At 28.8% G+C, this 25,169-nt stretch overlaps 1 protein-coding gene across 4 annotated transcripts in view; it reads left to right on the top strand.

Annotated features, from left to right (window-relative positions):
- The window catches only part of LOC107436706 (uncharacterized), a 97,509-nt gene that overhangs the window by 39,426 nt on the left and 32,914 nt on the right, over positions 1–25,169 (top strand). The window contains exons 2-4 of one of the 4 annotated variants that reach the window (XM_087162566.1): positions 2,275–2,426; positions 4,075–4,151; positions 18,409–19,344. In XM_087162566.1, the coding sequence (XP_087018692.1) occupies positions 2,275–2,426; positions 4,075–4,151; positions 18,409–19,344 (1,165 nt within the window). Of the gene's footprint in view, positions 1–2,274; positions 2,427–4,074; positions 4,152–14,936; positions 19,345–25,169 lie in introns of those variants that run through there. The other 3 variants (XM_016048505.5, XM_016048506.5, XM_087162565.1) reach the window with 3 other exon arrangements.

Raw genomic sequence — 25,169 nt, 5'->3', positions numbered from 1 at the left:
ATCTCTGTGTATGTAAACAAAACTATTTTTGTGTGTTCTATATTGCATTAATTTCTTCAAACCATTTTAGTAGCGATAATAATATTTAAAAAAATAAAAATTTACTCGGATTTTGTGTTTCTGATAATCTTGGCTTCGCCGGTCACCCCCATGGCTTCCAACGTGTTAAAATTCCAAATTTATTTTCTAATAACATAAATTGCTGTAGTTCTAGTAATAAAAACCTCTAAACATCCGCTGACTTGCGAAGGACATTCAAAAAATTTGAAAAGTGAACATTTTAATGAGTGTATTCTACACACTCCGAGTGTCACTAGACTTAACATTGCTTTTCTTTCCTTTTAATGTGTTGATTCTAAAAAGGAAACTAATAATTTTCATCTCCTAGTTACTTCACTTAAGAAATATGACTCATAATAAAAGTGACGGTAAAAAATACTCTCTGTATCACCCCTCTTACTTCGATAACCCCTGGGTCAAATATATCGTTCTCCTCTGCCATACCCCGGTGGGACCTATTTTATTAGTTCCGTGAAAGATTCCAGATGCTAATAAAAAGTGTTAGCGTAGTGCATTTTGTCGCCGTCCTGACTGCAACCCGACGCGTATTTACAACACTTAATGGTTCTGTGTTAAGGTAATGAAAGAGGAGTCCATATTAAAACAAAAATTATTTGAATTGATTTGTGTTAAGAAGTTAGAATCTGATAGAGTGTTGCTAACCCTATATATTTATTCACAACAGAGATACAAGTTTCAGTTCTCTGTTTATTTTCCTGTCCTGAGCAACTAATAATTATATGAATTTGACAACCTTGTAAAATTCAAGTCGTTGAGCCGGAATATAATCTAATTATTCGAATGAAATTAATTTTTAAAATAATTACAGTAAATTCATTAGATTAATTTAAAGTATACGGAAAGAAACCCATTTCATATAATTTAATAAAGTGATTAGGACTCTTAATCAATTTTAAAATTATTTTAAATTTTACTAATTACACTTATCGCTTGAGATATAATCGTTAGACAAAAAAAAAATTTCTCAACAAATTATTTTTCAAAAAAAATTTTTTTATCTTTAAATACTTTATCATTTTTGTTACTATTTTTAGCTTATCAAAAGATGAACCCCCAGTGAAACTATTTTTAATTGATAGATTATTTAGAATCTAATATATATACTACTACTATATATTATGTATATATTTGCAATAAAATGTATAAAGTATGACAAGTTCCATTCACTCAACTTCAAATTAAACATTCTCTAGTAATTAATTTCTTAAAAAATATTTACCTTCGAATAATAAAATTTGGATTCATTAAATTCGGGTTCAATGTCCCAAACTTGATCGTGTGTTAAAATTATCTTATAGTTGAAGAGTTTTTTTATCTAGTATTTTAATTCCAAGTACTTTTTTGTGTATTTTTTGGGTGCTTTTCTTTCCGGGATTCTTGGGGGGAAAAACAATCTACCTTATAATAATTAAACCTTAATAAAAATAAAGGGATATAAATTGGAATATAATTTAAATGATTTAGGAAAATAATTAACACATATAATTAGACTTTTGTTTTTATCAAATGATCCATCAATTGAATGTCCTTTTTGTCCAATCGCACTCTATTTTAAAATATTCGTTCTTGTGTTACGTTTAGTTCACTGTCTCTTTTTGTGCAATTCTATATTTTTGCCTATATTTTATCTGTTCATTTATAATTTTGACGGCATGTCATTCAATTCGAGCACTATGTAGTTTCGGTCGCATTTTTTAGCGTTAATAGTTTTTTTTTATTAATAAAATTTTAAATCCTGATTTTCAACACAGTTTTTCTTAAGTAAAAAAATTCCATATCCAAGAATGTACATTCAAAAATTTTAAGTTTCGAAAAAAAATTCTAAATCGAATATTAAAAAAAAAAGGATCCGGTGCTTTTATATGTCTCCGACCTGAAAACTTACTTTAATTAACGATGCGCTCATTTAATTTAATTCGGATTACATTAAGAGTTTAATTTGAGGGAAACATCACTGATAAAGCATTTAGATCCATGCTTATTTTCAGATTCAAATAAGACGAAACTAGTTAATAAATATAAATACAATAAAAAAAATAAAAATAAAAATTTGCTGTCGTTTTGTAACAATTAAATAGAATTACTTATGAAATAATAATTGTATGTAACTGCATATACAATAGTGATCCTGTTGTATAATCTTGTTCTTAAAAAGTCTAACACACTATGACTAACAGTTATTGATGTTTGTAGGTTAATCCCGGCAGTAAAGCCTTCCATCAGGGTCTAAAAGAAGGAGATTACTTGAGAATGATTAATGGCGTCTTTACTGACCATCTCTCACAAATGGATGTACAAAACATCATCAAAGAAACAGGAACTCACCTTACATTAGAAGTGGAACGGTATTTTCAGTCTTTTTTTATTCTTTTCTCAATGAGAATTAACGAGAAATGACACGAATAAAACTATTTTTAGTGTTCAAACTTCACTTGGAGAATTAATAGCTCATGTTATTGGGTTTATAATTCACTTCACTTCAAATTTCAGGTCACCCAACAATTTTTCAAAAATAAATATCTAATAAAATTACAAATTACTATTTATTTTTAAAAAATTGTAATGTTTTGGTACATATAGAAGACTAAATTCAGCAAGAAATACCGACAATATCCAAACAATCAATATTCTTTTTAAAGTAAAATACTGAGTAAATGGAATCGCTAAATAATTTATTCTTATTAATAAATCTTTTAAATTATAGCTTATGCGGGCCATACTCTAAACTCAAACCATACTCTAAAAAAACCAAAACTAGCATTCAGTTAAATTGCCACTAAAAGTCAAACATCAAATTTCACTTCAAGTTCGATAAGGTAGATATTTTTACTATGTTTAAGTTCGAAATTGAATATTTTAATAAAATCTTAGCAAAGGATGTAATAAATAGGTGTTCTTATCATTTTTTGAGGGTTTCAATTTATGGATTACGACAATGAACAGTGCGCAAAAAAATAAATGGACCACCCTGAATAACTTTTGATCTTCACGTTCTAGGACTCAATCTTAAAGGTTCAAAGGGATGACCTCAAATATGTTAATTAATTAGTGCATACGATATTTCAAAATACGAGATCAGACACAAAAACGTACTTTCTCTGCATAAACATACCTTTTTTTTTCTCCATGGATTCGGATTTCTGACCCCCAAATTATGGGGGGTAGCCGCAATTTCGGAAATAGGGTCCCCTTAGTTTGATAAGAAAAGCGGTCCAAAGTTTGGACCCCTTTATGTTAATTTTATTTTTTGCTTATTTTGCCACACTCGGAAAATTTTTAATCGAATTTAAAAAAAATTTGCGTGCAATTATAAAACTAATTTAATCAAAGATAATTCCATGCAAAAACAACTTTTAGCGTTTACTATTTCATATTAGTTTATTTTATTATTAGTTTACTATTTAATATTAGTTTATTTCAAGTGTTTGCTATTTCATATTAGTTTATTTTATAGTCGAATAAAGTTTGAATTGCAAGGTATGCAGTTTTTTACATAATCTTAAAGAATGTATTTTAACGTGGCAAATTACAAAATTTGTGTAAAATTAGACGAATCAAAAATTGAATTTTAAAAATACGACTTCTTCGAAATTCGATTTCTCAGAAACTATTCGACCGATTTCGCTCATTTTATGTATTTTGACATTTTTAATTGAATTCTTAAAAATGATGTGAAAAATTTTATACCTTACTATTAAAAATTTTTCGACCATTATTATTAAATAAAATAATAAAAAAATAATAATTTAGATTGAGTCCTAGAACGTGAAAATTCGATCATTAGGATCAAAAGTTATTAAGGGTGGTCCGTTTTTTATTTTGCACTTATTGTACATATTGTCAAAATATATAAAATTTAAGAAAAAAAATCAATGTCTTAGAAATTCTACAATGCTGTCCCTATTTAAACCAATTTTATTTTCACTTTTGTTCGTATTCTAGCATAATCATAATTTATTTTCTATAAAAATTTTATTGTAATTTTATTTTCAGAAATCCGAAGCATATTGACTATAGAAACTTGAACGATGTTAAAAAGCGATTGGTGTTTAATGACTCTTCTGTCATAGGTGAGTTTTTATTTATTTACTTGTTGAATATTCGTTCTTCATACGGGATCTATAAATCAATACTAAACAACACGAAAAAGAAAGAATCTATAAATCAATACTAAACAACTCTACAAAATTATGAAGAAAACTGTAAAGCAAATACCGACAAAATAATAAAACTGAAATAATTTCAGTGTTTTTTTTTTATTTATTTATTATTATTTGTAACCTTTCTCAATGGCTTCACGTTATCATATGAAGCAAAACACGTATTTAGTCGTTCATCCAATTAAAATAAAGATTATTTGTATTCCGTATCATCTGTCATAATGCTGTTGCTCTAGGCAACTATTCATATTTAAAATTTACCACTATCAAACTACTTCCTCCTGTACTTATATCTTCGAGGGGCCGCAAAAACCTATTTCCTCAGCATTTGTCAAAAAAATTTACAGTTTGATGTAGCTGTATAAGAAGCACCAAATTTACTAATAAAATACTTTGTATCAATATAAAAGTATATTTGGTATATTTTAAAAACTAAGCATCATTAGAGTCAGTAATGGTAAGGCGACTTCTTACGGTTCCCCATAACAAATAAGTACATTTTCTCCATTAATTCCGCGTTTTAGTATAAGTTATTTTTTATTTCAATTAGTACCTATTTCGAAAGTTAATTAAACATCATCGACATCAATAATAGGTGCAGTTTTTTTACACGCCCTTCAACGAATAAGTATCATTTCTCCATTAAATTTCCTTTTTGTGCATAGCTTTTTCTTTTACTTCAATTACTAAGTATTACCAAAGTTAATTACCATTTGCGTTTTTTCTCAACGAATTAGTACCATTTCTTCATTAATTTTGATTTTCAGTTCAAATCTTTTTTTTAAATTCGTATTGCAATTGATTTGAAATTATTTATTTTTATAGTAACACATTTTAAAAGCAAAACTATAAGCAAAATAAACTCATGGTTTCAGGTAACCTTATCAATACTAATTTGATCACATAGTTCACCTATGCCACAACGTTCATATTGAACATTCAGATTACCTGTCATATCGAATAAAAGATCATAAAGTATGACACAAAGCGCAATAAACGACTTTTTTTATTAGAGCTATAAGCTAGCAAACGTCATGGATGTTATATTTTAAAATATATGACAAGACTGAATCGTTTATAATTTACTTTACAAACAATAGCTATCGCTAACCTAATGAGAAAATTCCGTCTTAAATGTCTCTGAATTAAAAATATAATTGAAATATCGAGCTTCGTAATTTGTTTACAATTGTATTTTTATAATATCGTATTTTTGGAGCCTACGATATAACTGCGATCCGATGTACCTACGAATTCTTTATATTATTATATGTATAGATTAATAAATGATTAAATGAATAATTAATTTTTGAATTGTTTTTCATCGAAAGGAGGAAAATATTTTCACACTTTAATATCAGCCTTTCTCTATTTATTTATATATTTTTTTATATATTTATTTAAATATAATTTTGATAAAACGGTCTATAGTTTGACATGAAACTGTTTGAAAACTGCATGTAATTAGCAAATTCTGAAGAAAATCAGACTTTAATTTGTCGATTATGTCACAAGCAACAGATTTAATCAATGATTGGATCTCATATACGTATGTCTCATAATAATATTTTTTTTAGTTCAGTTCAGAACACAAATTATTAAATAATTAATTGTACAGAAAGTTTCTATAAACAAGCAAAAACCCTAAATTAGAACACACATTTCAATGACTCTTATTTGTTTATTTAAGAAATGGACTGTATAAATACAAGTTTAGATTTTGTAACAATTATGTACATTCATAATTATAATATCAACTCACTATATACTCTCTATTATTATCAAAACAGTATCTATTAATAATTTCTGACAAGTAATACTAATATGTTAACCTTGGTTAAAGGAATTAAAACTATGAGAAAGATAGTTCCTATTTTTTTATAATTTGAATTCATTTTTAAAATAAAATTTTAAAAAAAGATGTGTGAAATTTTTTTAGCAATAGTGAAATACATAAATAAGATTCATGGAATATTTTTAAACTCTCATTCTGCTATGCATTCAAATCTTCCAATTTCTTTTATAGATAAATTTAAATTTGTAACTCATAAACAGGATCTTTTAACCGAATCAAATTGAAGCCATAAAAACATTTTAGCGATCAAACAGTTTAAGGATATTATTAGATGACTTAGTAATATTTTCTCCAAAACCGTCCATTAATGGTAATATTTTTTGCACCATTAATTTGTAATATTTTGTTTATACATTATAATTCAATACCAGTCCATTTTTTTAGTTATGTATTGTCAGAAAAAAATTACAATTGCTCAATATATACGCCCTGTTAGTATTTGTAATTAATAATTATGTTTTATCTGATTGTTTATTAAATGCATCATAATTGTCAGTTGTGTGATCAAGTGTAACGAATAAACAAAAATGAGCCCTCTTGTGGTTATATTTTGTGGGTGTTGAAACCGGTTTTTCTTTTATTATCCTTGAATATTATGTCAAAGATTTATGCTATGTTTTATCTTCCCACTTTAGAACGATAACAACAAAGACATTAAATTATAGACATTCTGAAAAACATATTTGACGTAAAATTTAATTAAATGTTTTTTATTAATATATGTCAAATTCTATCAGATTATTTAATTAAAGGATTTTTTTAAAAAATCAAAAAATTGATTTAAATTAAAATTTTTTTATTTAAATCAGATTTTTAAATTTATTTATTATTATTTTTCATTTGCGAATCAGAAAAAAATGTCTAAATAATGCTTAACATTATTTAAAAACAATATTATAACTAAAATAATTAAAATGGTGAAAATTATTTTATTTATAATTATTACTCAAACTAATGACTAAAAAACTAAAATCATAGTTATTTTTGTTCAAGCTCAGCACTGAATACTCATGTAAATTTGTAAAAAGCAGAGTTTTCAGGAAGGTATCAAATGAAAAATAAGTTAATTTAGATCAAAAAACATAAAATGTGAATTATTCTTTCCAGTAGTAATAAGCTTCAAAAGTACTAGTTTTTAAATTAAAACTGTATCGAGCTGAAATTTCAAGTAGTGAGCTGCGTTAAGAAAGTAGTGTAGTAAGTAGTACGATACAAAAAAAGGAGTAGTTTGTAGAGATAGGGTAAACTAACTAGTGAAGGAACACTTAAGCTTCGCTTGCCTTTTAAAAAATCATATTAATTTCAAAATTCGTAATTTTAGTTAAATGACAGTGTCAACATATTTGTTACTAATTGCAAATTAAGTAAAAAAAGTGTTGAGAACTTACATAATATTGTTTTAAAGTTTTGGAGGTTCAAATAACGAGTAGTAAGAAGACCTAGTGAAGGAACAGTTCTTACCAGTGAAGGAACACTCAGTAAAGGAACACTTAATTTTGGTTATTTTTGATGCTCTTTATGAATTTATAAGCCATACAAATATTTAAAAAATAAGCCTATTCTTGAAATTACAACATATAAATACTCGGAAAATGTTAACTTTTTTTTGTAATCATGAATTGAAAATTAAAGTGTCAACATATTAACACATACTGTTCATTCACTAGGAAATCTATGCCCAGTAAAGGAACATGCCTGTTCCCTCACTGGCTAAAAGTTGTTTTTCATATTTTTAACATACTTTTGATGCGGAACATCACTAAAGGTACAAGAAAATTAAAGTTTATCCTTTATTTTCATTAACTTAGAAAAAAACCCAGGAAAGGAACGCTTGTTCTTTCACTGATTTTTCATCGTTTGTTTATCCAGTGAATAAACACCCCCTTATCTCAGTACTTTATTATGCTTTAAAAAAAATGCTTCAAAAAAATAAAACGTAACTTCAATAACTATATTTTGAATTCTCTTTTTCACAGTGAGAAAAATAAAACTATTACATGCAATTAATTCCACTTCAAACATATTAATACAAACACTCACCTTATAATTTTTTCAAAGAAACAAGGTGTTGCAGAGATAATAACAAATTCAAAAATTTTTTCAGAGAAGTCTATTTGACCAGGTAATCCAAAACATTGCTAGATGACTTCTATTAATGATGACTAAGCTACTGTTGCCAATCAATATAAAGAAAAACTTTCAAATTCTTATTTTTAATCAATATATATGAAATGTTCCTTCACTGGGTAATGTTCCTTCACTGGTTGGTTTACCCTACCTAGAAACTACTTTTAACGATAGTTTAGTAAAGAAACAAGGCTCTAACGAAACTAATGTTTCGAATTTGATGGGTACAAATTTTCGTTATTCTGTCAATGGATGCAATGAAAATGGCCCCGTAGCTGTAGCTGAGCTTTAACAGAAATTGCGTATTTAAAATCACGTATCATGTATTTAAATTAGCCATTACATATTAAACTAGCCATTACATATTTAAACTAACCATTACGAAAAATATGTAATTAATCACTTTGGTGACACTTTCGCATGCGAATGTGTATACTCGTGAAGCATACATGTTATTTCAAAGGAAAGGAGCGTATTTTCGAGGTGCTTAATTTCTTAGAGTAAATATAAAAGCATTAAACAATTTTAAGAAATGGCAAGTATTTAATAATTTCACATTTCTTAAATATTCTCTTTCGAGAAAAGCATAAGAAGTTGAAGGTTAAATGAATAAATTCAAAAATAAAATATATTTTGGAATAACTAACTTTCTCATGTGTAAACATAAATAAATATTTATTAATTATTCCCTTACATTTAATGTAAATTCGTCTTTTTAAAGTAGTGAAGTGGTTACAACAATTCTAAAGTAGTTTGTAGTCACTACATTTAAAAAAAAGTAGTTGTAGTTAACTACATTTGTAGCTGTAGTTGCAGTAAACTACAAAAATAATGTAGTTTCTCCTACCACTGGTCTAAACAATGGGATCCTTTCATCCAGATTTCTCCACCCACCCCCTTATATTGAGGGTCAAATATCCAAATCCTTGGAAAAAAATTTTATTTATTCAGAGAAAGTACACTTTTGTGTCTGCTTCCGTAACGTAAAATATCGTCATTACATCACATTTATAGTTAATGCCCTTAAACCATTCGGATTGAGATTCGGTTTGTGAAAATACGATCATTTGACAAAAAGTTATTTAGGTTGTTCACTTTTTTTCCGCTCTTAACATAAATTACATTAAAAGTCAGAAATTAAAGTTTTACTAACTATCTTAATAAAATAAAATTGGCACGTGTATACAATCCGGATATACGCGTGTATACAATAAAATGATATTGTACTACTAAACTATTGAGAGAGAAAAAATACGTTGTTCTACACTGGTGTCATTGCGCACCTTTAAGCATGTAAATGCCCTTATCTTGCCATCTGCATAATGAGTGGGATTAAAAAATTAATTATAATATTTCAATCCTACACAAATGTCTGTACCGCATGTTATAAAGTGAATTATTAGTCGGGGTCTATCAGTTCCGCCCCTCTGAAAAATCCTACTCAAGTCCCATAACAAAGATTTCCTTCTGTCACATACGTAAGGGGAAAAGAACAAGATCTCAATGAGACCTTCATATGCTGCTAGACAATGGATAGGCTAATAAAACAATTAATCAATAGTTAAGTTTGATAACTTCTTATTGACGGTACAAAATTAGTTACTTCTCTTCAAAATAAAGGACGAAAATAAGTGTTCTTAAATGCATTTTTTTTTATTTAAAAAAAAATCTTAATTCAATATGTATTTTGAGCACATAAATTTTCGAACTCAGAAGGAAAAAAATATAAGAAGAATTTTTACGGCCATCTAAATCTTTGTTATTTTGGGGAGAGGAAATCTAGAATTCAACCCCATGTCAAATAGTAAATAAAAAGCGTATGTGAATCATTTAATACTTACCGTTACTAAGGTGACTATTTATTTATTTATTTTTAACTTATGTATTTAATTCGATATTACGTTTTCAAACTTTTTCACTGTTTTGTTTTATTTGTTTAGGTAGCTCTTGGTTTTTTTTTTATTATTATTATTAACTTGTTTACTTTTATTTTTAAAAGCATATTATTGACCTTTTAAAAAAATAATAATATTTTCGTATCAAAATTTTTGTTCGTGCGTTTGTTACTCGCGTTGAAGTGATTTTGAAATATACGGTATATTTTATTCATTCAAATTAAAAAAGAAAATTCAAAATTATAATGTATATCAATTTATATTTTTCTACTTCATGATTGTCTCATAATGGGGTTTGATTAAATTAAGCGATGAAGTGCTTCATAGTAAGCAAATGCAATCATCATAAAAGTCCTTTACTTTCAAAAGATCATCATTGACAATAATTGAATATCTTACAGTTTTTTAACGTGAGCCCAGGAAAAATTTATTTTATTCCTTATTTTAAATAATACAAGTTTAAGCAATTTGAAAATTCCTTTCAAACTTAATATTTAATTTATCTTTCAATTAACTTGCCTTTACAAAATGTTTTTAAAATAAGGTTTAATAGTCAAACTATATTAAACAACCAATATTATTATCAAATCTTTAATTAAAATTTCGGTCCATCATTAAAATATAACTTTTGAATAACTAATTTCATTTTAAATGTTACAATATTATAAAAGTGTTTAATAAATACTAATTTAACAAATTAATATTACGTGAATTTTTAAACTTTCAATATTACTTTCATTATATGAGAAAATATACCAAAAAAAACATTTTGTTTTGTTAAATTTTTTTTCGCTTTCAGCACACTTTCGAATAAAATAAACACCAATTTCTTCTTATTACATCTTCGTAAGCGTTTGTAATCTGACATGTTAAGTAATAAAGACAGAACAAGATGTTTTCTCACTTGTTTAATTTTTCTTAGGCGCATTTTAAAAGAAAACTAATGTTTATCAGAAACCGTGTAATAACAAAAGCCCACTTAATATATATTGTCTCTAAACCTGCATTAAATTTGGTGGGTTGAAAAAAAATAAAGGCTGGGCTTGTGCCAGTCTACTTATGGAGGTTAAGACGAAAATTTATGACTGCTTCTCTGTACTTCTTCAGACAGTGTTTACGAACGGAAATAACTCGAAACGTCAGAAAAGTTATGCGTCAACGGAGTTTGGAAATTTTCAAAATACTTGCTTTTTTTTAAATTCAAATACTATTAGTTCCCCCCTCCCTTTATTTTTGTTTTTAAAGAGAACCCAGATTTTAGACGACTTAAACGTTTGATAAATTTTTTTTTCGAATCATTTTGCAAACAATAATAATTCCGCATCGACTGCTGCTGCCGACCTCCATAGACTTCAGAATGTTATCGAAAGTACATGATTTTCCACAAGCGATTTTAATTTTCCTCAGTGTCATTTTCTTGGTGCAGAAATGTCACTTGTGTTGGCTTCATGAAACCGGGTCGATGAATAAAATTCAGCGTCAATAAAAATGACCCCTACTGATATAATTATGTGAATGATAGAATTAATTTAAATAAATAAACAATTACGTTTTTTGTGTAAGTTTGCATTTAGTTTTATATCATAAAAATTAATTTACTTTAAAAAAATGAGAGGTTTGTTTGAAATGCTTAGTTTTTTCTTAAATAACATTTTTTTTCTAATTTAACTTTTAACTCTAAAACTAAATCATTGATGGAATCGTCTTTAATGCACTCTGACTGTAATATGAGGTTGTCAATCTCTTTCAGAGATCTTCAAAAAGAACTCTCTAAATTTGTTTTGTTAATATTTTTATTTTGATATTTTTTCGAGTCTCCTTATTTGATCTTTTCCGCATCTGATGCGGATATTGGCCCGGTTGCTAGGAAAGGTTTTGTTGATCTCTCCGAAAGGTTTTCTTCAACACAGAGTCTATGGAAAAAATTCCGTGACACCCAAAAATGGTCGTAAAAAGAGGTGTTCGCTATACAGAGGTGGTCGTTCCTGTAGGTTTCACTGTACTTCGTCGGAGAACAAAACATTATCGAACTACGATATGAGTTTTAAATTGCTATTCAGAATAATAATAATAAAGTGAAAATAATAAACAGCACTATAGCAGATACAAATTAGATATTTTGTTAACTCTCTGAAACATACTCCGAGAACTTATAGAATAACTTTGTACTTTTAAAAAAAATGACCGACGCATTGACAAATGCTGAACTTCTTATTTAATGAATGATGTTTTGACTATTTTTTTTTTTTTTAACTGTTTGTTCCATTGACGTTTGTTGATTTTTTTTAAATGAATGATGCATTAAATAATATTGTGAATGTTTTAAATTGCTAACTAATTTTTTACCTTTTTTTATTACAAAATTAATCACTTTTTACAGATGCATTAACTAATTTGAAATTTTCGTATAATTACTATTTGTAACTGAACTTGCCAAATTTAAAACTTAAAGAAAATTTCAAAAATTTTAAAATTGAGAAGAAAAAGTTTAAATTCATCTAAAAGTACTTACACAAATGAATAGTTTCTATATTTCAACTTTGTCGACATACAACTTATCATGATAATGGGTTTCAAGTTAAAATTTGTAACTATTTTATAATTCAATTAATCAGGAGACAAGGAAACGCCAGTCTCGCATCGGGGGAAATTTAGCTTCTTTCCTTTTTTAGTTAAAATCATTTTATTTTATTTTACAACTGGCGTTGAGCAGCCAACCCATTTTTGGGTTTACAACTACCAATGTTCAACTCCGTAGCCTCTTAATTTTGAATCCAACCCAAACGACAAAGTAATTCCTGGATCAAGCATTAGAAGCAGCCTTTGCGGAGGATTTTTCGATGGAGCTAAGACGCATTTACGTTTCACGAAGTGGAAAACCAAGAAAAACCTCCCATGGTTATTCCAATCGCAAAGGGATTCTAACCCATAAGCCGTTTATCTCTAAGGATATTTTACGTCGGCACTATGGTCGGAGCAACACGGGAGCAGAATTCGTATCGACCAGTTATCGTTGGGATTCGATTGGAAGGGGTCAATACAATAACCACAATGGCTCAGTTATACTAGTTAACAGTTATGTTAACTGGACTAAAAACCACAAAATTCTCACCTAGATACCCCATCAGATTCTATCCTATGATTTGTTGAGTATTATTTGGAAAATTATTTTCCGACCAAGGTTTTTTGGGGGAAATTTTTATAGATTTAATAAAGAATAATTTAAAATCGTAATTTTTACCATACATTATTAGAAACAGTTTTTACGCATATTTTTTAAGTTCTGAAAGACACATGGAAGAGTGAAATTCGAAGAATAAAAACTAGACTACTTTATACTAAACCATCAGTTTTGTAATGCTGATTTTTTGTTTTTTAATTACATTTAGGCAAGTCAATTCATCGTTTTTTCATCACTTTATGTTTTAAAAGTGGAGAAAATTTTTTTTGTTTCATTTTTGCATGTTTTTTTTAACTGTTTTAACTAAAGCAAAGCATATTAACTGAGTATTTTCAATAGACTTTATTCTTTTATTGCCACTTATTTCTTGTACGGTAAGGCAGATAACAAGTAACCTAGAATACTGCGATTCTCTACGTTAAAGTTAAATTTAAGAACTAAGAACATTTTTTTTTCTGTTTCTCTTTTGATTTTTTTTAACTAACTCTTCTTTATCATCAATGTTTTTATTATGACAGCATTTTTTAAAGAGCGTTTCTAATGAACGTTATTCTTTTTTGGTAATTTTTTTTCTGAAAATACGGCTATGTGACAAAAGTTAAGTTTATATTTTTAGCGTTAAATCTTTCATTTAAAAATTAAGGACGATTTTTGTTTTGGTTTCTATCTAGCTTTACCTTTTTCAAAAGCTATTAGACGTTTTTATTATAACGCTGCAATTAAAATGGTTTCTATTTGATTTTAATCTTTGCTTTTTTCTTGAAAATACGGTAACTGAAAAACTGAAATGTTTAGCTTTAAGATTTTCTTTCAAAATTTAATATCAATTTTTATTTTTTCTGTTTTGCTCTTGTATATAACGTTTGTTTTTTATAGGCGTTTTTATGATAGCGTTACATTTTTAACAATGTTTTTGATAGACATATTCTCTTTTAATGTCTCTTTTTAATGTAATATTTTTTCCGGAAAATATTATTTTTAGCATTAAAGTTTTGTTCTAAGAATTAGAGGTTGTATTTTCGATACTCTTAAAAAAATTCAAAGATATGTAAAACTTAATTCAGATGAAAACCACACATAAAATTTTATTTCTATTTTCATGACTCTATCATTTTACGGCCGCTCACAATATCTTAAAATAGCTAAGCAGTGGTTTCTAAACGCATCCAACTAAACTTTTAATTATTACTTCAAAGAAAAAACGTTAATTTATAATTTTTATTATTTAACAGGAGTCAATATCGGAATTTTAAAAAAATTGCTCGATTCTGACATGGGTTGGTTAAATTTCGTTATTTCCTTAGGTTAAAAGAAGCGAATATGTTTTTGATCTTGTGATAATTATGTAAACAAAAATATTACACAAAAGACTTTTATGATGATTAGTTCTATTATAACTTATCCCTGACTTAATGAATTACATTTGAAAGTTTCTAAGCTTGTAGTTGATTTATTGAAATATTTATTTGATTGAGCTGTTGATTTAGTTGAATAATGATAAGTAATTAATCTTTTGATCCATAATTTCCAAAACCAAATTTTCGTTAAAATGAAAGTTTAATTAAATTGTTCTGCGTATCAATATTTGTCATAATTTCATGCTTAATCACTTAACAATCTTGTAATTTGATGATATCTGTTCGGCTTTTCTTATCGAATGGTTCTGCAACTGTGCAAACATATTTATTGAAAGTTCAGAGTTAAGCTACCGACTTTGAATCCCATTTCTTTTACTGACAATGCGTATAGAATATAGGAGACAAAGGTTTCTTCTAATTTTAGAAATTCTTAATTTACAACTGGAATTTGTTTAATATCACCCACCGCAGCGATGGCTATCATCATCCCCTGTGTCCCAAATTCAAAGATATGGCTGAAAAATTTGTCTGTGAAGTAAAATGGCTAGTGCGCAATGCTAATCACATTTGCTAAAATAATTCACGAAATTTTGAACGTCCTTGACCCCTTGGGTCGATAATCGACTTTTTCAAAAATGCTTCCCTTTATTATTTACATTAACTAAATTTGCATTTTAATCTAATTTTCAAATACGAATATCTCTAAAATAGTGCTATATGTATTTATAATAACAAAAATGCAAAACGCGCTTTAAAAATAAAAAATAAATGAAATAATAACATTTTTAAACGATCATTCACTTTTTGCTACCCTCGTCGATTAAACCTTTTTTGCAATGTCTACATCAGCAGAACGCCCGACCCAAAGCAGAAAATAAACTTGATAAATAAAAACCGAATCGGAAAATAACTACAGAAGAAGAGAAGAGCCGCATTGAAAATGTTGATTCCCATTTGGCTCTTTCTGCTGTCATTACCGCAAGAAATCACGTGGCCCGTGATCCCGAAATACCGCTCTTACACATCTCGAACAAAGATTTTGGAGGATGGGGAGCAAAGGGACAACCGAAAGGATCAGATCTTTGAGACGGGTAACATCCGAAGGATGTATATCAGACTTTCCTTCACCGAAACATGTTTTTTTCAAATTTCTCTGGAGCGCCCGCTTTAGAAAAAATATTTGCATTGAATACATTATTATATTAATTACATTCATTCATGAATGATTATTTCTTTTAACTTTAAAGCTTTTTCTACGAAAATTACTTTGCAATTTAATTGTTGGAACCTTTTAAATGGATTTCGTTGAATGTTTGTGCTCAGTGAAAAGTCTCTGTAGGAAAGTTCAAATGAATAGATATTATTGTCAAATGGAAATAAAATAATTGATTGATGAAAAAAGCGATGGCTTCCAGTCGATCTCGTTTTTATGTGGATACACCCTTTGATAATGAACTCCCGTCTCAAAGGCATAGCATGTATGTGAGTCATTCTGAAGTGGACGCATCCATCAAAAAACAAGATTTGTCATCAGCGTCATCTTCAGCCACGCTTCCAAGTGCCGCTGGGTCAGTAGACCGGCTCACCGGGTTGGGTAATGAAAAGAAAACACCTCGTTTCTTCACTTTGAAACCAAAGACCTCTTTTTCTCTGCGACCTTTCTTTTCTTCATCATCTATACCTTCGCTCTCGCCTTCCAAACGTCGAAAAAAAGAATCTAAAATCGCCCAAAGGCAAGATTCGTACGTGCAGACAGATGACAACCAGCGGTTTTATGACGAGGTCGGGGTTCAGACCCAAAACGCCTCCACGGTCGATGTACCGGTCCAGACCTGTTCTAATGAGTGGGATGATGCTTGCAATTACAAAAAACCGCTTGTTACGAGGCCCACGTTTTCTCTTTCACCTTATGGTAGTTATTCCTCCAGATGGTCTCCATCTTCTGTTGCTTCGAAACCTCCTGGACTTGTATCAGATGAAAACAAAAGTTCTAAAAATTCCTTCGTCGCTCCGTTGGATTCTTCTAAGCTCTTAAAATATGCCACGCCTTTTGCCACAGCTGATTCTTCTCCTAAACCGACGTCAGCAAAATTACTGAAGGAAGAAAAGAGTTTGACTGATGGAAGTTGTTTACAGCATTCAGCTTCTCAGTTGCCCTTATCTGTAAACGAAACTTCCGCTCTTGTGCATTCAGCTGATCCTAAAAGTGTTCCTTCAAATTCTGTTGATACAATTGATGAATCGCAAAAGTCCGGCTCAGATTTAAAAAATTCCATTGAATCAAATCCTAAAATATCGCACAACCGCGAAAAAGATGCCGTTAAGATATTAAAATCGAATAGTGAAACTAAAGATAATATAATTCGATCTTCTAATAGTCCAACCTCTGTTTTGAAGATTGACAGAACTGATTCGCCTAAACCAAGTAAAGCTAAGACTGTGCATTTTGACCTCAACGATTCAAAGTTTGATTCACCTGTTCCAAAAACTTATTCACCTATTCCCAAAACTTATTCATCTGCTACAACAACTGAATTATCCATACCTAGAAATATCGATAAAGAATTTGAAGCATTGCTCCGAAATTTGGATATTTTACCAGAAGAACCTGATAATGTTGATTTAAAAGTTTCGCCAGATAGTGTCCCTCAAACGCCTCCAAAAGTTAATTACGTTTCACCGGATCTTAAAACCGCTCTCGATGCTCTTAAACAAGACTTTCTTGCACCTATTCCAGAAAATGATGTAAACTCAGATGACAATCCAGAACGAATTACAGACGAATATTCTACGAACGTAAACGATGCACCTTCAAGCGTTAATAAAAACCTCAACGAAGAACATTTAAAGATAAATATTGAAGCTGAGACAGCAGATGGAGGATCTCAAAATAAACAAACACCTACACTCGTACAAGATGAAAGTGGAAATAAACTTTTGGATTTAGGGGAAAAGAGTTACATCCCAACGTCATCGGCCTCAGCAAAATTAGATGTCGAAATTACTGCTGAATCTGAAAACGTTTATGATAAAGAAAACACGGGCGAGCCAGTAAAAACTGTTCAACTGCCAACTTTACCTTCCTTTTTTGAAAACTCTTCTGAGACCACAGAAAGTGAAATCATTGATCCTAGGTTATCTGTTGTGTCTTCCAGTTTTGAAGATCCCAACGAAAGTATGTTGTCTAGATCCAGTTCGCGCAGCAGTATGAGGAGCAATCCTAGATCTGACTTTGAGTCTTGTCTCGAGAGAGCAAGTAAATTCGATTCTTGCGAAAACTTGGATCAATTGGAAGAAGAAATAATTCGAAGTTTATATAGTGAGGACGTCATGGATGATCTTGGAAATACGCAACCGCAGTTTGATAACTCTGGTGTTACTGCTGCACCGAATATACGGAGAGTAATTCTAGATAGATTACTTAGTGGTGAGAGCGTTGATGAAATTATGCCCTCCAGTCCTAACACAGTAGGGGGTTTAGAGGAACACTTTGATTTTAATGATGCTCGGAAAAAGGTAAAGCAAAGCAAAAAATATACTGCCACCCTATCGAAATTTGAAGAACCTGAAATTGAAAATTATACCGAACTGCCTACCCCTCGTCATCAAAATTATATTAATGCTACTCTTAACATGAATAATACTAACAACTATTCTTCTACAGATACTGTTCTGGATCCACGTGGTAAGTCACCTATCATACTCACTCCTATTAATAACAATTATCTTAAAGAATCTTTTCTTTTTCCAGATATTAAATCTCAAAGCTCTGATGCAACTCCAAAAGTTGCAAAGCCTTCTAATGAAATAACCAATACTAACAACGGAAGTAACTCTCCTCTTTCAACTAACACTCATAACTTAAGCTCTGATGATTCATCTAAAATTCAAAACTGTGACTTTACAAACTGTATACGTCCTTCAAAACTACTAAATAGTCCGTTTCTGGCTGAAATTAGCGCAAAATCATCAGCTCCCCGATATTCTCCGGATCCTGCATCCCAAGTCATTCCATCTCAAAAATCTCCAGATGTAACTTCGAAAGATAAACAAGTTGGAAATTGCGACTTTGCTCACTGTTTGAAGCCATCTCAAGTCCAAAATAGTGTCTTCACAGCAGAACTTTCAGAAATAACAGCCAATAAGTTTTGCTCTGATTCATCCCGTACTTCAATTGATGCCACCCCGAATGGAAACACCATTTTTATGAAGGAAGATCCTGCAGCAAATTCTAAGAATGAAGTTCAGCACCGTACGGAACTCACCATAGTCTTGCAGCCACCCTCACTGGACAAACTAGCAGATACTGCGGAAGCAACAGAAAATCAGTCTTCAGCTAGAGAAGACTTCCCAGCACATAACAAACAACCTGAAGATATATGTCCCCCACCTCCACCTCCCCCACCACCTTTTTCGCCATCATCAAAAGTAAATAAATCTGGATGGAAAATCAGTGATGGTTCATGTTCATTGGAATCTCAAATTCAAGATCGGCAAGCCCATCTATCAAAGCCCATTGCTCATTCAATAGAAATAAGACCGTCCCCTAAAACGCCCGTCGTGTTAGAACTTGAAAAAAAGTTTGAAAAGCAATCAACTTCAACGATGATTCCCAAAAGTTCTGGTGTTGCAATGCGTTCTATGAGTGAACCTGTTATCGAGTTACCTGATCTTAAATCAACGGAGGGTAAGTTTTTTTTAAAAAAAATACATATATATATTTTTTTCAGAACAAATTCAAATACTTAAATAAAATTTCAGTCATAGATAACGTTAGAAGTGTTAAAAACTGAATGAATTTGGTAATTCAAGCTAAGTTATCATTTTTTAAATTCTTTCTTTGTTGTGATAAACCTTTCCTCAGAATAATTTTTATCGTTGTATGATTAAGATTTCCTTTCTTCAGCATATGTTTCTAGTTTCACTAGAACTAGATATTTCTGCTAAAACTATCTTGTAAATTTTTAATTCTTAATTAAAAATTTACAAAAGCAATGTTTAATGGTCTATATATCACCAAAAATCCAATTTCAGCCTTTTAAAATTTGTTTCATTTTTAAGAAATGTGTAGTTGTTCTTTTCACAATTTTTATTCAGTAAGTTTTACAAATAGTAAAATATAAATCGTTGACAGAAATTGTTTCTTATAAATCCATTTTGTATCAAATCTTTGTAGCTTTAAACAGAAACTAGAGGGAGGAAATTATAATGATTATTTTTGAAGGACGACACTTAGAAAATATCTCTTGAATAAGAACTGTTTTACTCAAGAAATAAATGTAGATTATAGAAATCGTGATTATTAGAAAATCTGTTTCAATGTTAAATTATTAGTACCAACTAATTTTGTCACAATCAACCTCTATTATGAGTGTTACATTTTAGTGCGCTAAAATATTAGCTATGGAATTTAGAAATGATGAAAATGTGTATTAAAAAATGTACAGGGTATACGATAGAATAATATTTAACAATTAGCTCAAGTATTATTATTTGTAACTATTAACAGCTTGATTACTTCACCTTCGTTTTTTTTCCTTAAAAGTCAATATTTTCCCCAAAGGCAAAGAATATTTTGATTATAAAATACATAATAATAGTTTTATGTAAGAACATTTTGTTAATATGTTAATCGTAATGTAACGGATGTTTACCTGGATTTGAAATTTTAAAAAAAACTGCACTTGAAAAAAATTAGCCTGGATAACATGAAATGTAAAGTGTATGACTCAATTAGAAAAAATAAATGAGAATAAATTTCACTCGCTAACGTTATTTAATATCATAAATAATATTTAATATCATTATAACAATTCAAATAACAAACTATTTGTCTTGTATTTAGTTTTTTTCTAATTATTAAAAATTTCAATATTAATATTTTTATCTGTGTACATCTGATATTTTACTTTCTTTTTGTTACTTCCGACATCAACTCTTGCGCTAGCCTAAAAAATAAAAATGTCGTGAGAGATATAAATAAATTTTCCTAAAACAATGGCTAAATAAATAATCATTATTTAAAACAGAAACTGAGAGGGAGAGAAAAGCGAAAAAAGCACTTAAAATTGCTGTAACTTTCGAACTAACTGGGGTTTTTTTTTCTTCAAAAACTTGCGTAAAGCTCGCAAATAAAAATGGCCCTTTTAACATGTCTAATTTCATCTCTGCAGTTGTATTTCAGCCGCTGTAAGTGGCCCACGTCGTAATTGTTACGAACTTAACAATTATTGATTTTCGAACTAATTATGGAATATTAAATTTAATTATTCTGTCGTACTTACTCTAAATCTTTCAACATATTTAAGTCTTTTCAGATTTCTAAGTCTTATAATTTTTACTCAGCAATGTAATGTAACGTTAATAAACAATGTTATAACAATCAATGTCATAACTCAGCAATGTTATAACTAAATGTAACGTTAAGTTGAGCACCAAAACATCGGATACCGGCAACGGCTATTATGATTTTTCAATAAAGAGAGACAAATTATTTTCAAGTGTTATTTTCCTTTAAATTTTATCAATCTTTACATAATGTTATCAAATATTCGGTTCTTTTAAAATTTTAACTGGAAAACAGTATTTCATAATTTCCCGAAAATAAATTGTTTGTTTTAATATTTATTAAGCAATTCCGTATTCAACTTATATTTTAATAATTTCAAATGTGAAAGTAATTTTATTTATCCTTTAAAAATAAGCAAGGCTATCGAATTTTTTTTTAAAATTTTGTTTTAGAATGCTTATTAGAGATTTCCCTTATCATTGTCCCTTTTTTCCGTTAATCGTTTAATTATAAGTGCACTATTTTTCAGTGTCATATGAAAAAGTTTTTTTATGATTATAAATAACATTTACTAAGTGATGTCAAGTGTATTCCGTATTGTTTATACTTGTGATATTAAAACCCAAATTATAAAATAATAAATTTTTGTTTAAGTAATTGTAATTATTAATTATTTCCTAATTAACTTCAAGTGGCAGGAAAACGTCGAATTTCTTCCGAAATCTATTGACATTCTTAAGTGATAGTTGCAAGAAATTTGTTCCAAATAACAAATCCTGAATTCGAACGAACAAACTGCTTGTTATTATTTTTTTTCAATTTAATAAACATTTTTCACAATTTATGAAAAGTAATTAATCTTTAAATGATAAGCTAAAGAGAAAAAATTTAACTGGGATAGTATAACTCATCACATGCCTTAACTAGGGTTGGCATGGTTTAAGCCCGTATTTAAATCGCGTTTTAAATCACTCGACATTTTTTTTTAAAAATCATTGATTTAAATCACTTGGTTTAAAATAAATAAATCATAGAGTCAAAAATATTTTATAAGGTATTATTTATAAATACACACTAATGATTGTGGTTTTTTTAAAGTCTGATTTCATTAATATAAAACTTTTTTTTCGTGAAGTAATGAAATGGGATAAAATGTATGTAAATTATTGTTTAATGGTCAAAATAAGCTAAAAAAATTAAGACCTAATGTAAAAAAACAAAATGAGAAATTCATAAATCATAACTTTCCATTAGCTGTATTTAAAATAATTATCTGTTTAATGAACATATTTCAATTATACTCACATACCAAATACAAGTACAACTTTTTAAACTTATACCTTGTTTGTGTTTATAAATAACGAAGAAATACTTGTTCTTTCAAGAGAAATTTAGACTAATTGATTCCTTATGTTTCCTCAGCTTTCTTTATTTGATGTCTTACTGACAAATTGGGTATTTGTCTTTACAAATTCATACGGGATTGAGCTTGGAAAAAAATATATATGATTTCAGTGATTAATTTGTAATAATTTTAAACATTTTAAGTTAAAAATATTAATCACTATAATTGTAATTACATGTTTTTAAATAATATTAAGCCTTGTTAATATATCTTATCAGAGCTTTAATTGGCAAAAGTAACATAAACATAAAAATCTAATTTTTTTAAAAAAGAAATCGTGATATTTTGCTTGCCCTTACGTTTCCTTCGTCCAGAGGAAAAAAGTCCCTTAACATTTTTTTCAAAATATGTATCATTTGCATACTTTGCCAATTTATTAATTAGTATTGTATTACAGTTTATTTTTTTTACAAACAATATTGTATATATTATTTTCTTTAATACATATGAATCGTGGCTGAACTCTAAAAGGATTATCTCTTTTATTTCAGACGTATAACCTCGTTCCCTCTAATGTTTCTTTTTCTTTTTTTTTTTCAGTAAAAACAAGTTTTAAGCGCAATGAAATGACTTTCCATCTAGATTCTATATTTTAAGCAACCATTTAACGCCATTATTTAGAACATTTTTGTCATTTGTGACTTGTGGAACAGTTAGTAACTCAAATTTAGTAAAATAGTGCCGCTCCACCCCGTATTCTTAACCTCTTCTTTGATGGATGTTAAACGCTTAGTGAAATAACCTTACTTTTTCTTTTATATAAAAAAGAAAAAGATTACGCAGCACCCTTAAATAGAATTCTCAGAGTTCCTAAACGTCTGTCAGCAGCGCACTTGATGCAGCCATTCCGTTCGTTCATTCACCAACCCCAAAAATAGCCCCTTTTCTAATATCCGTTTAAGATGACGTTTTCTATAGCAATTATTTTTGCTGACATAGTTTTTACTTGTTTCTTTGCTTGAGATGACTTTAATTCTATCTTCTTCTCCGCCACAGTTTAAATGTCCGAGTTCCTGAGACCATCACCAAATCACTGCAAAATGTGCTAATATAGTTAGTTATTCCAAATTAATATGTTTTTATTTATTTACGTGCGATTAAAATAAAAGGCACTTTGCTTAAAATTTCATTTTGTGCATGGGTGATTCTTTTTAAACATGACAATTCGGACCAAAAATTTTTTTCAAATTTAAAGTTTTCAAAATAATCTAAAAATTTTTTGTATACTTCTTTAGTTACATTTATTAATATCTTACAGGCAGCAGCGTAGTTTATAGACATTTGCTCGAGAAAAAAAATAAAATGGAAATTCACCAAATCTTGAATGCCAGGAAAATGACATATTAGCTTAGAAGTTTAAAAAACAGTCATTTTAAGTTAATAGTAAGTAACTCAACTTAAGCCTTTATGTTAAATGGACCATAAACTGCTTAAAATAATTATTTTTATCCACTGTAGAAAGAAAGAAAAAAAATTTGTTGCTGATATGTACAGAATAAAATTGCGTATAATAATCAATCATTAAATAAAGAAATAACTTTGATTACATCCAAGCATATTACAATCATACATAAACTTGGTATTAGGTTAAGATTTGCTTTCCCTCCTTACAGTAATAGCAGTTAAAAAAAAATTCTGGTAACACTTCAATGTCCTGGCATTCATAAGCCAAGTAAATGACAGCCAGGATAATGACAAATTCTCCATTTTATAGCATATAACTTTACTTTAATTTAATATTTTGGTTTAAGACGTTTATATTCTGCAGAAAACAACAGGATTTCTTAAAATAACTTAGATAAATCTATATAGTTTATGTTATTAATGATTTCAATAAGCCAGGAAAATGAAAAAACACAAAAACCTACTCACCTTGAAAAAAAATTTTTGAAATAGATTTTGAACCAGAAAATTGGTTCTTTATGCATTCAACAAGACATGTTCATAGAGGAGGGTATCTAATCAATCTATTAACATAAGATATTGATTGCTGGCTCTATCTATTTTGGTTATAAACCACTAAATAAAAGTAGTCAAGAAAACGACAGATTTTCTCGGGACAAACAAATTATTGACAGAAAAAATTATTTTAAACGAAGTTTTAGTAAACAATACCCTCTGAGTGTATTCTAGAAATGCTTACATGGGATAAGATAAAAAAAAATAGATTTTGAAAAATGTATGGGAAGTTTTGAAGCTAGTTATTATTGGAAACATTATTTGGGACATGCCAGAAAAATGACATTTTGAAGCTCAATTAAATTTTTTAACTATACAAAACAGTCAATGCTAGTGCAAAGTCATTTTAAAATGCTAACAGCAATGCAATTTATAAAAAAAATTTTTAAAAAAAAACAGATCTTTTAGTATTATAATATTAGATCTTGGAGCAAGGGACTGTGTAATGTCATATTTCGTGAGAATCACCCGTATAACATAACAATCGATCGAAGAAATAGGGAGCCAAAGTGTTAATATATTTAATGCTTTGTTCTGTATATTTCTTACATTTTATTTTCAGTTTTTTACTTGTTATCTTTTGCTTCGTTTATTTTTTACTTAATATGTTCTATTTTCGTTTCAATTTTCTTTTACTGCTCCTCACACTATTATATTGATATCTTTTGTTTGACTATATTAATACAATATTAGAAAGCACTCCTTTTTGCGGATATAATTGTGTGAGCTGATGACGAGATTATATCGTCTCATTATTTTCTTTTCCAGCTTTTTAATATTTTTTTAATAAAACTTCTTTTTTTAAATATTTTTGAAAATATTTTATTTTAATAATTTTTTCTTATTCTGTTTTCATTTA

Source organism: Parasteatoda tepidariorum, chromosome 1 (genome assembly GCF_982258835.1).
Source record: "Parasteatoda tepidariorum strain Cologne lab strain chromosome 1, Ptep-v5.0, whole genome shotgun sequence".
Lineage (NCBI taxonomy): Eukaryota > Metazoa > Arthropoda > Arachnida > Araneae > Theridiidae > Parasteatoda > Parasteatoda tepidariorum.
The sequence above is the reverse complement of the archived record's forward strand: the minus strand, read 5'-3'. Positions and strand labels throughout refer to the sequence as shown.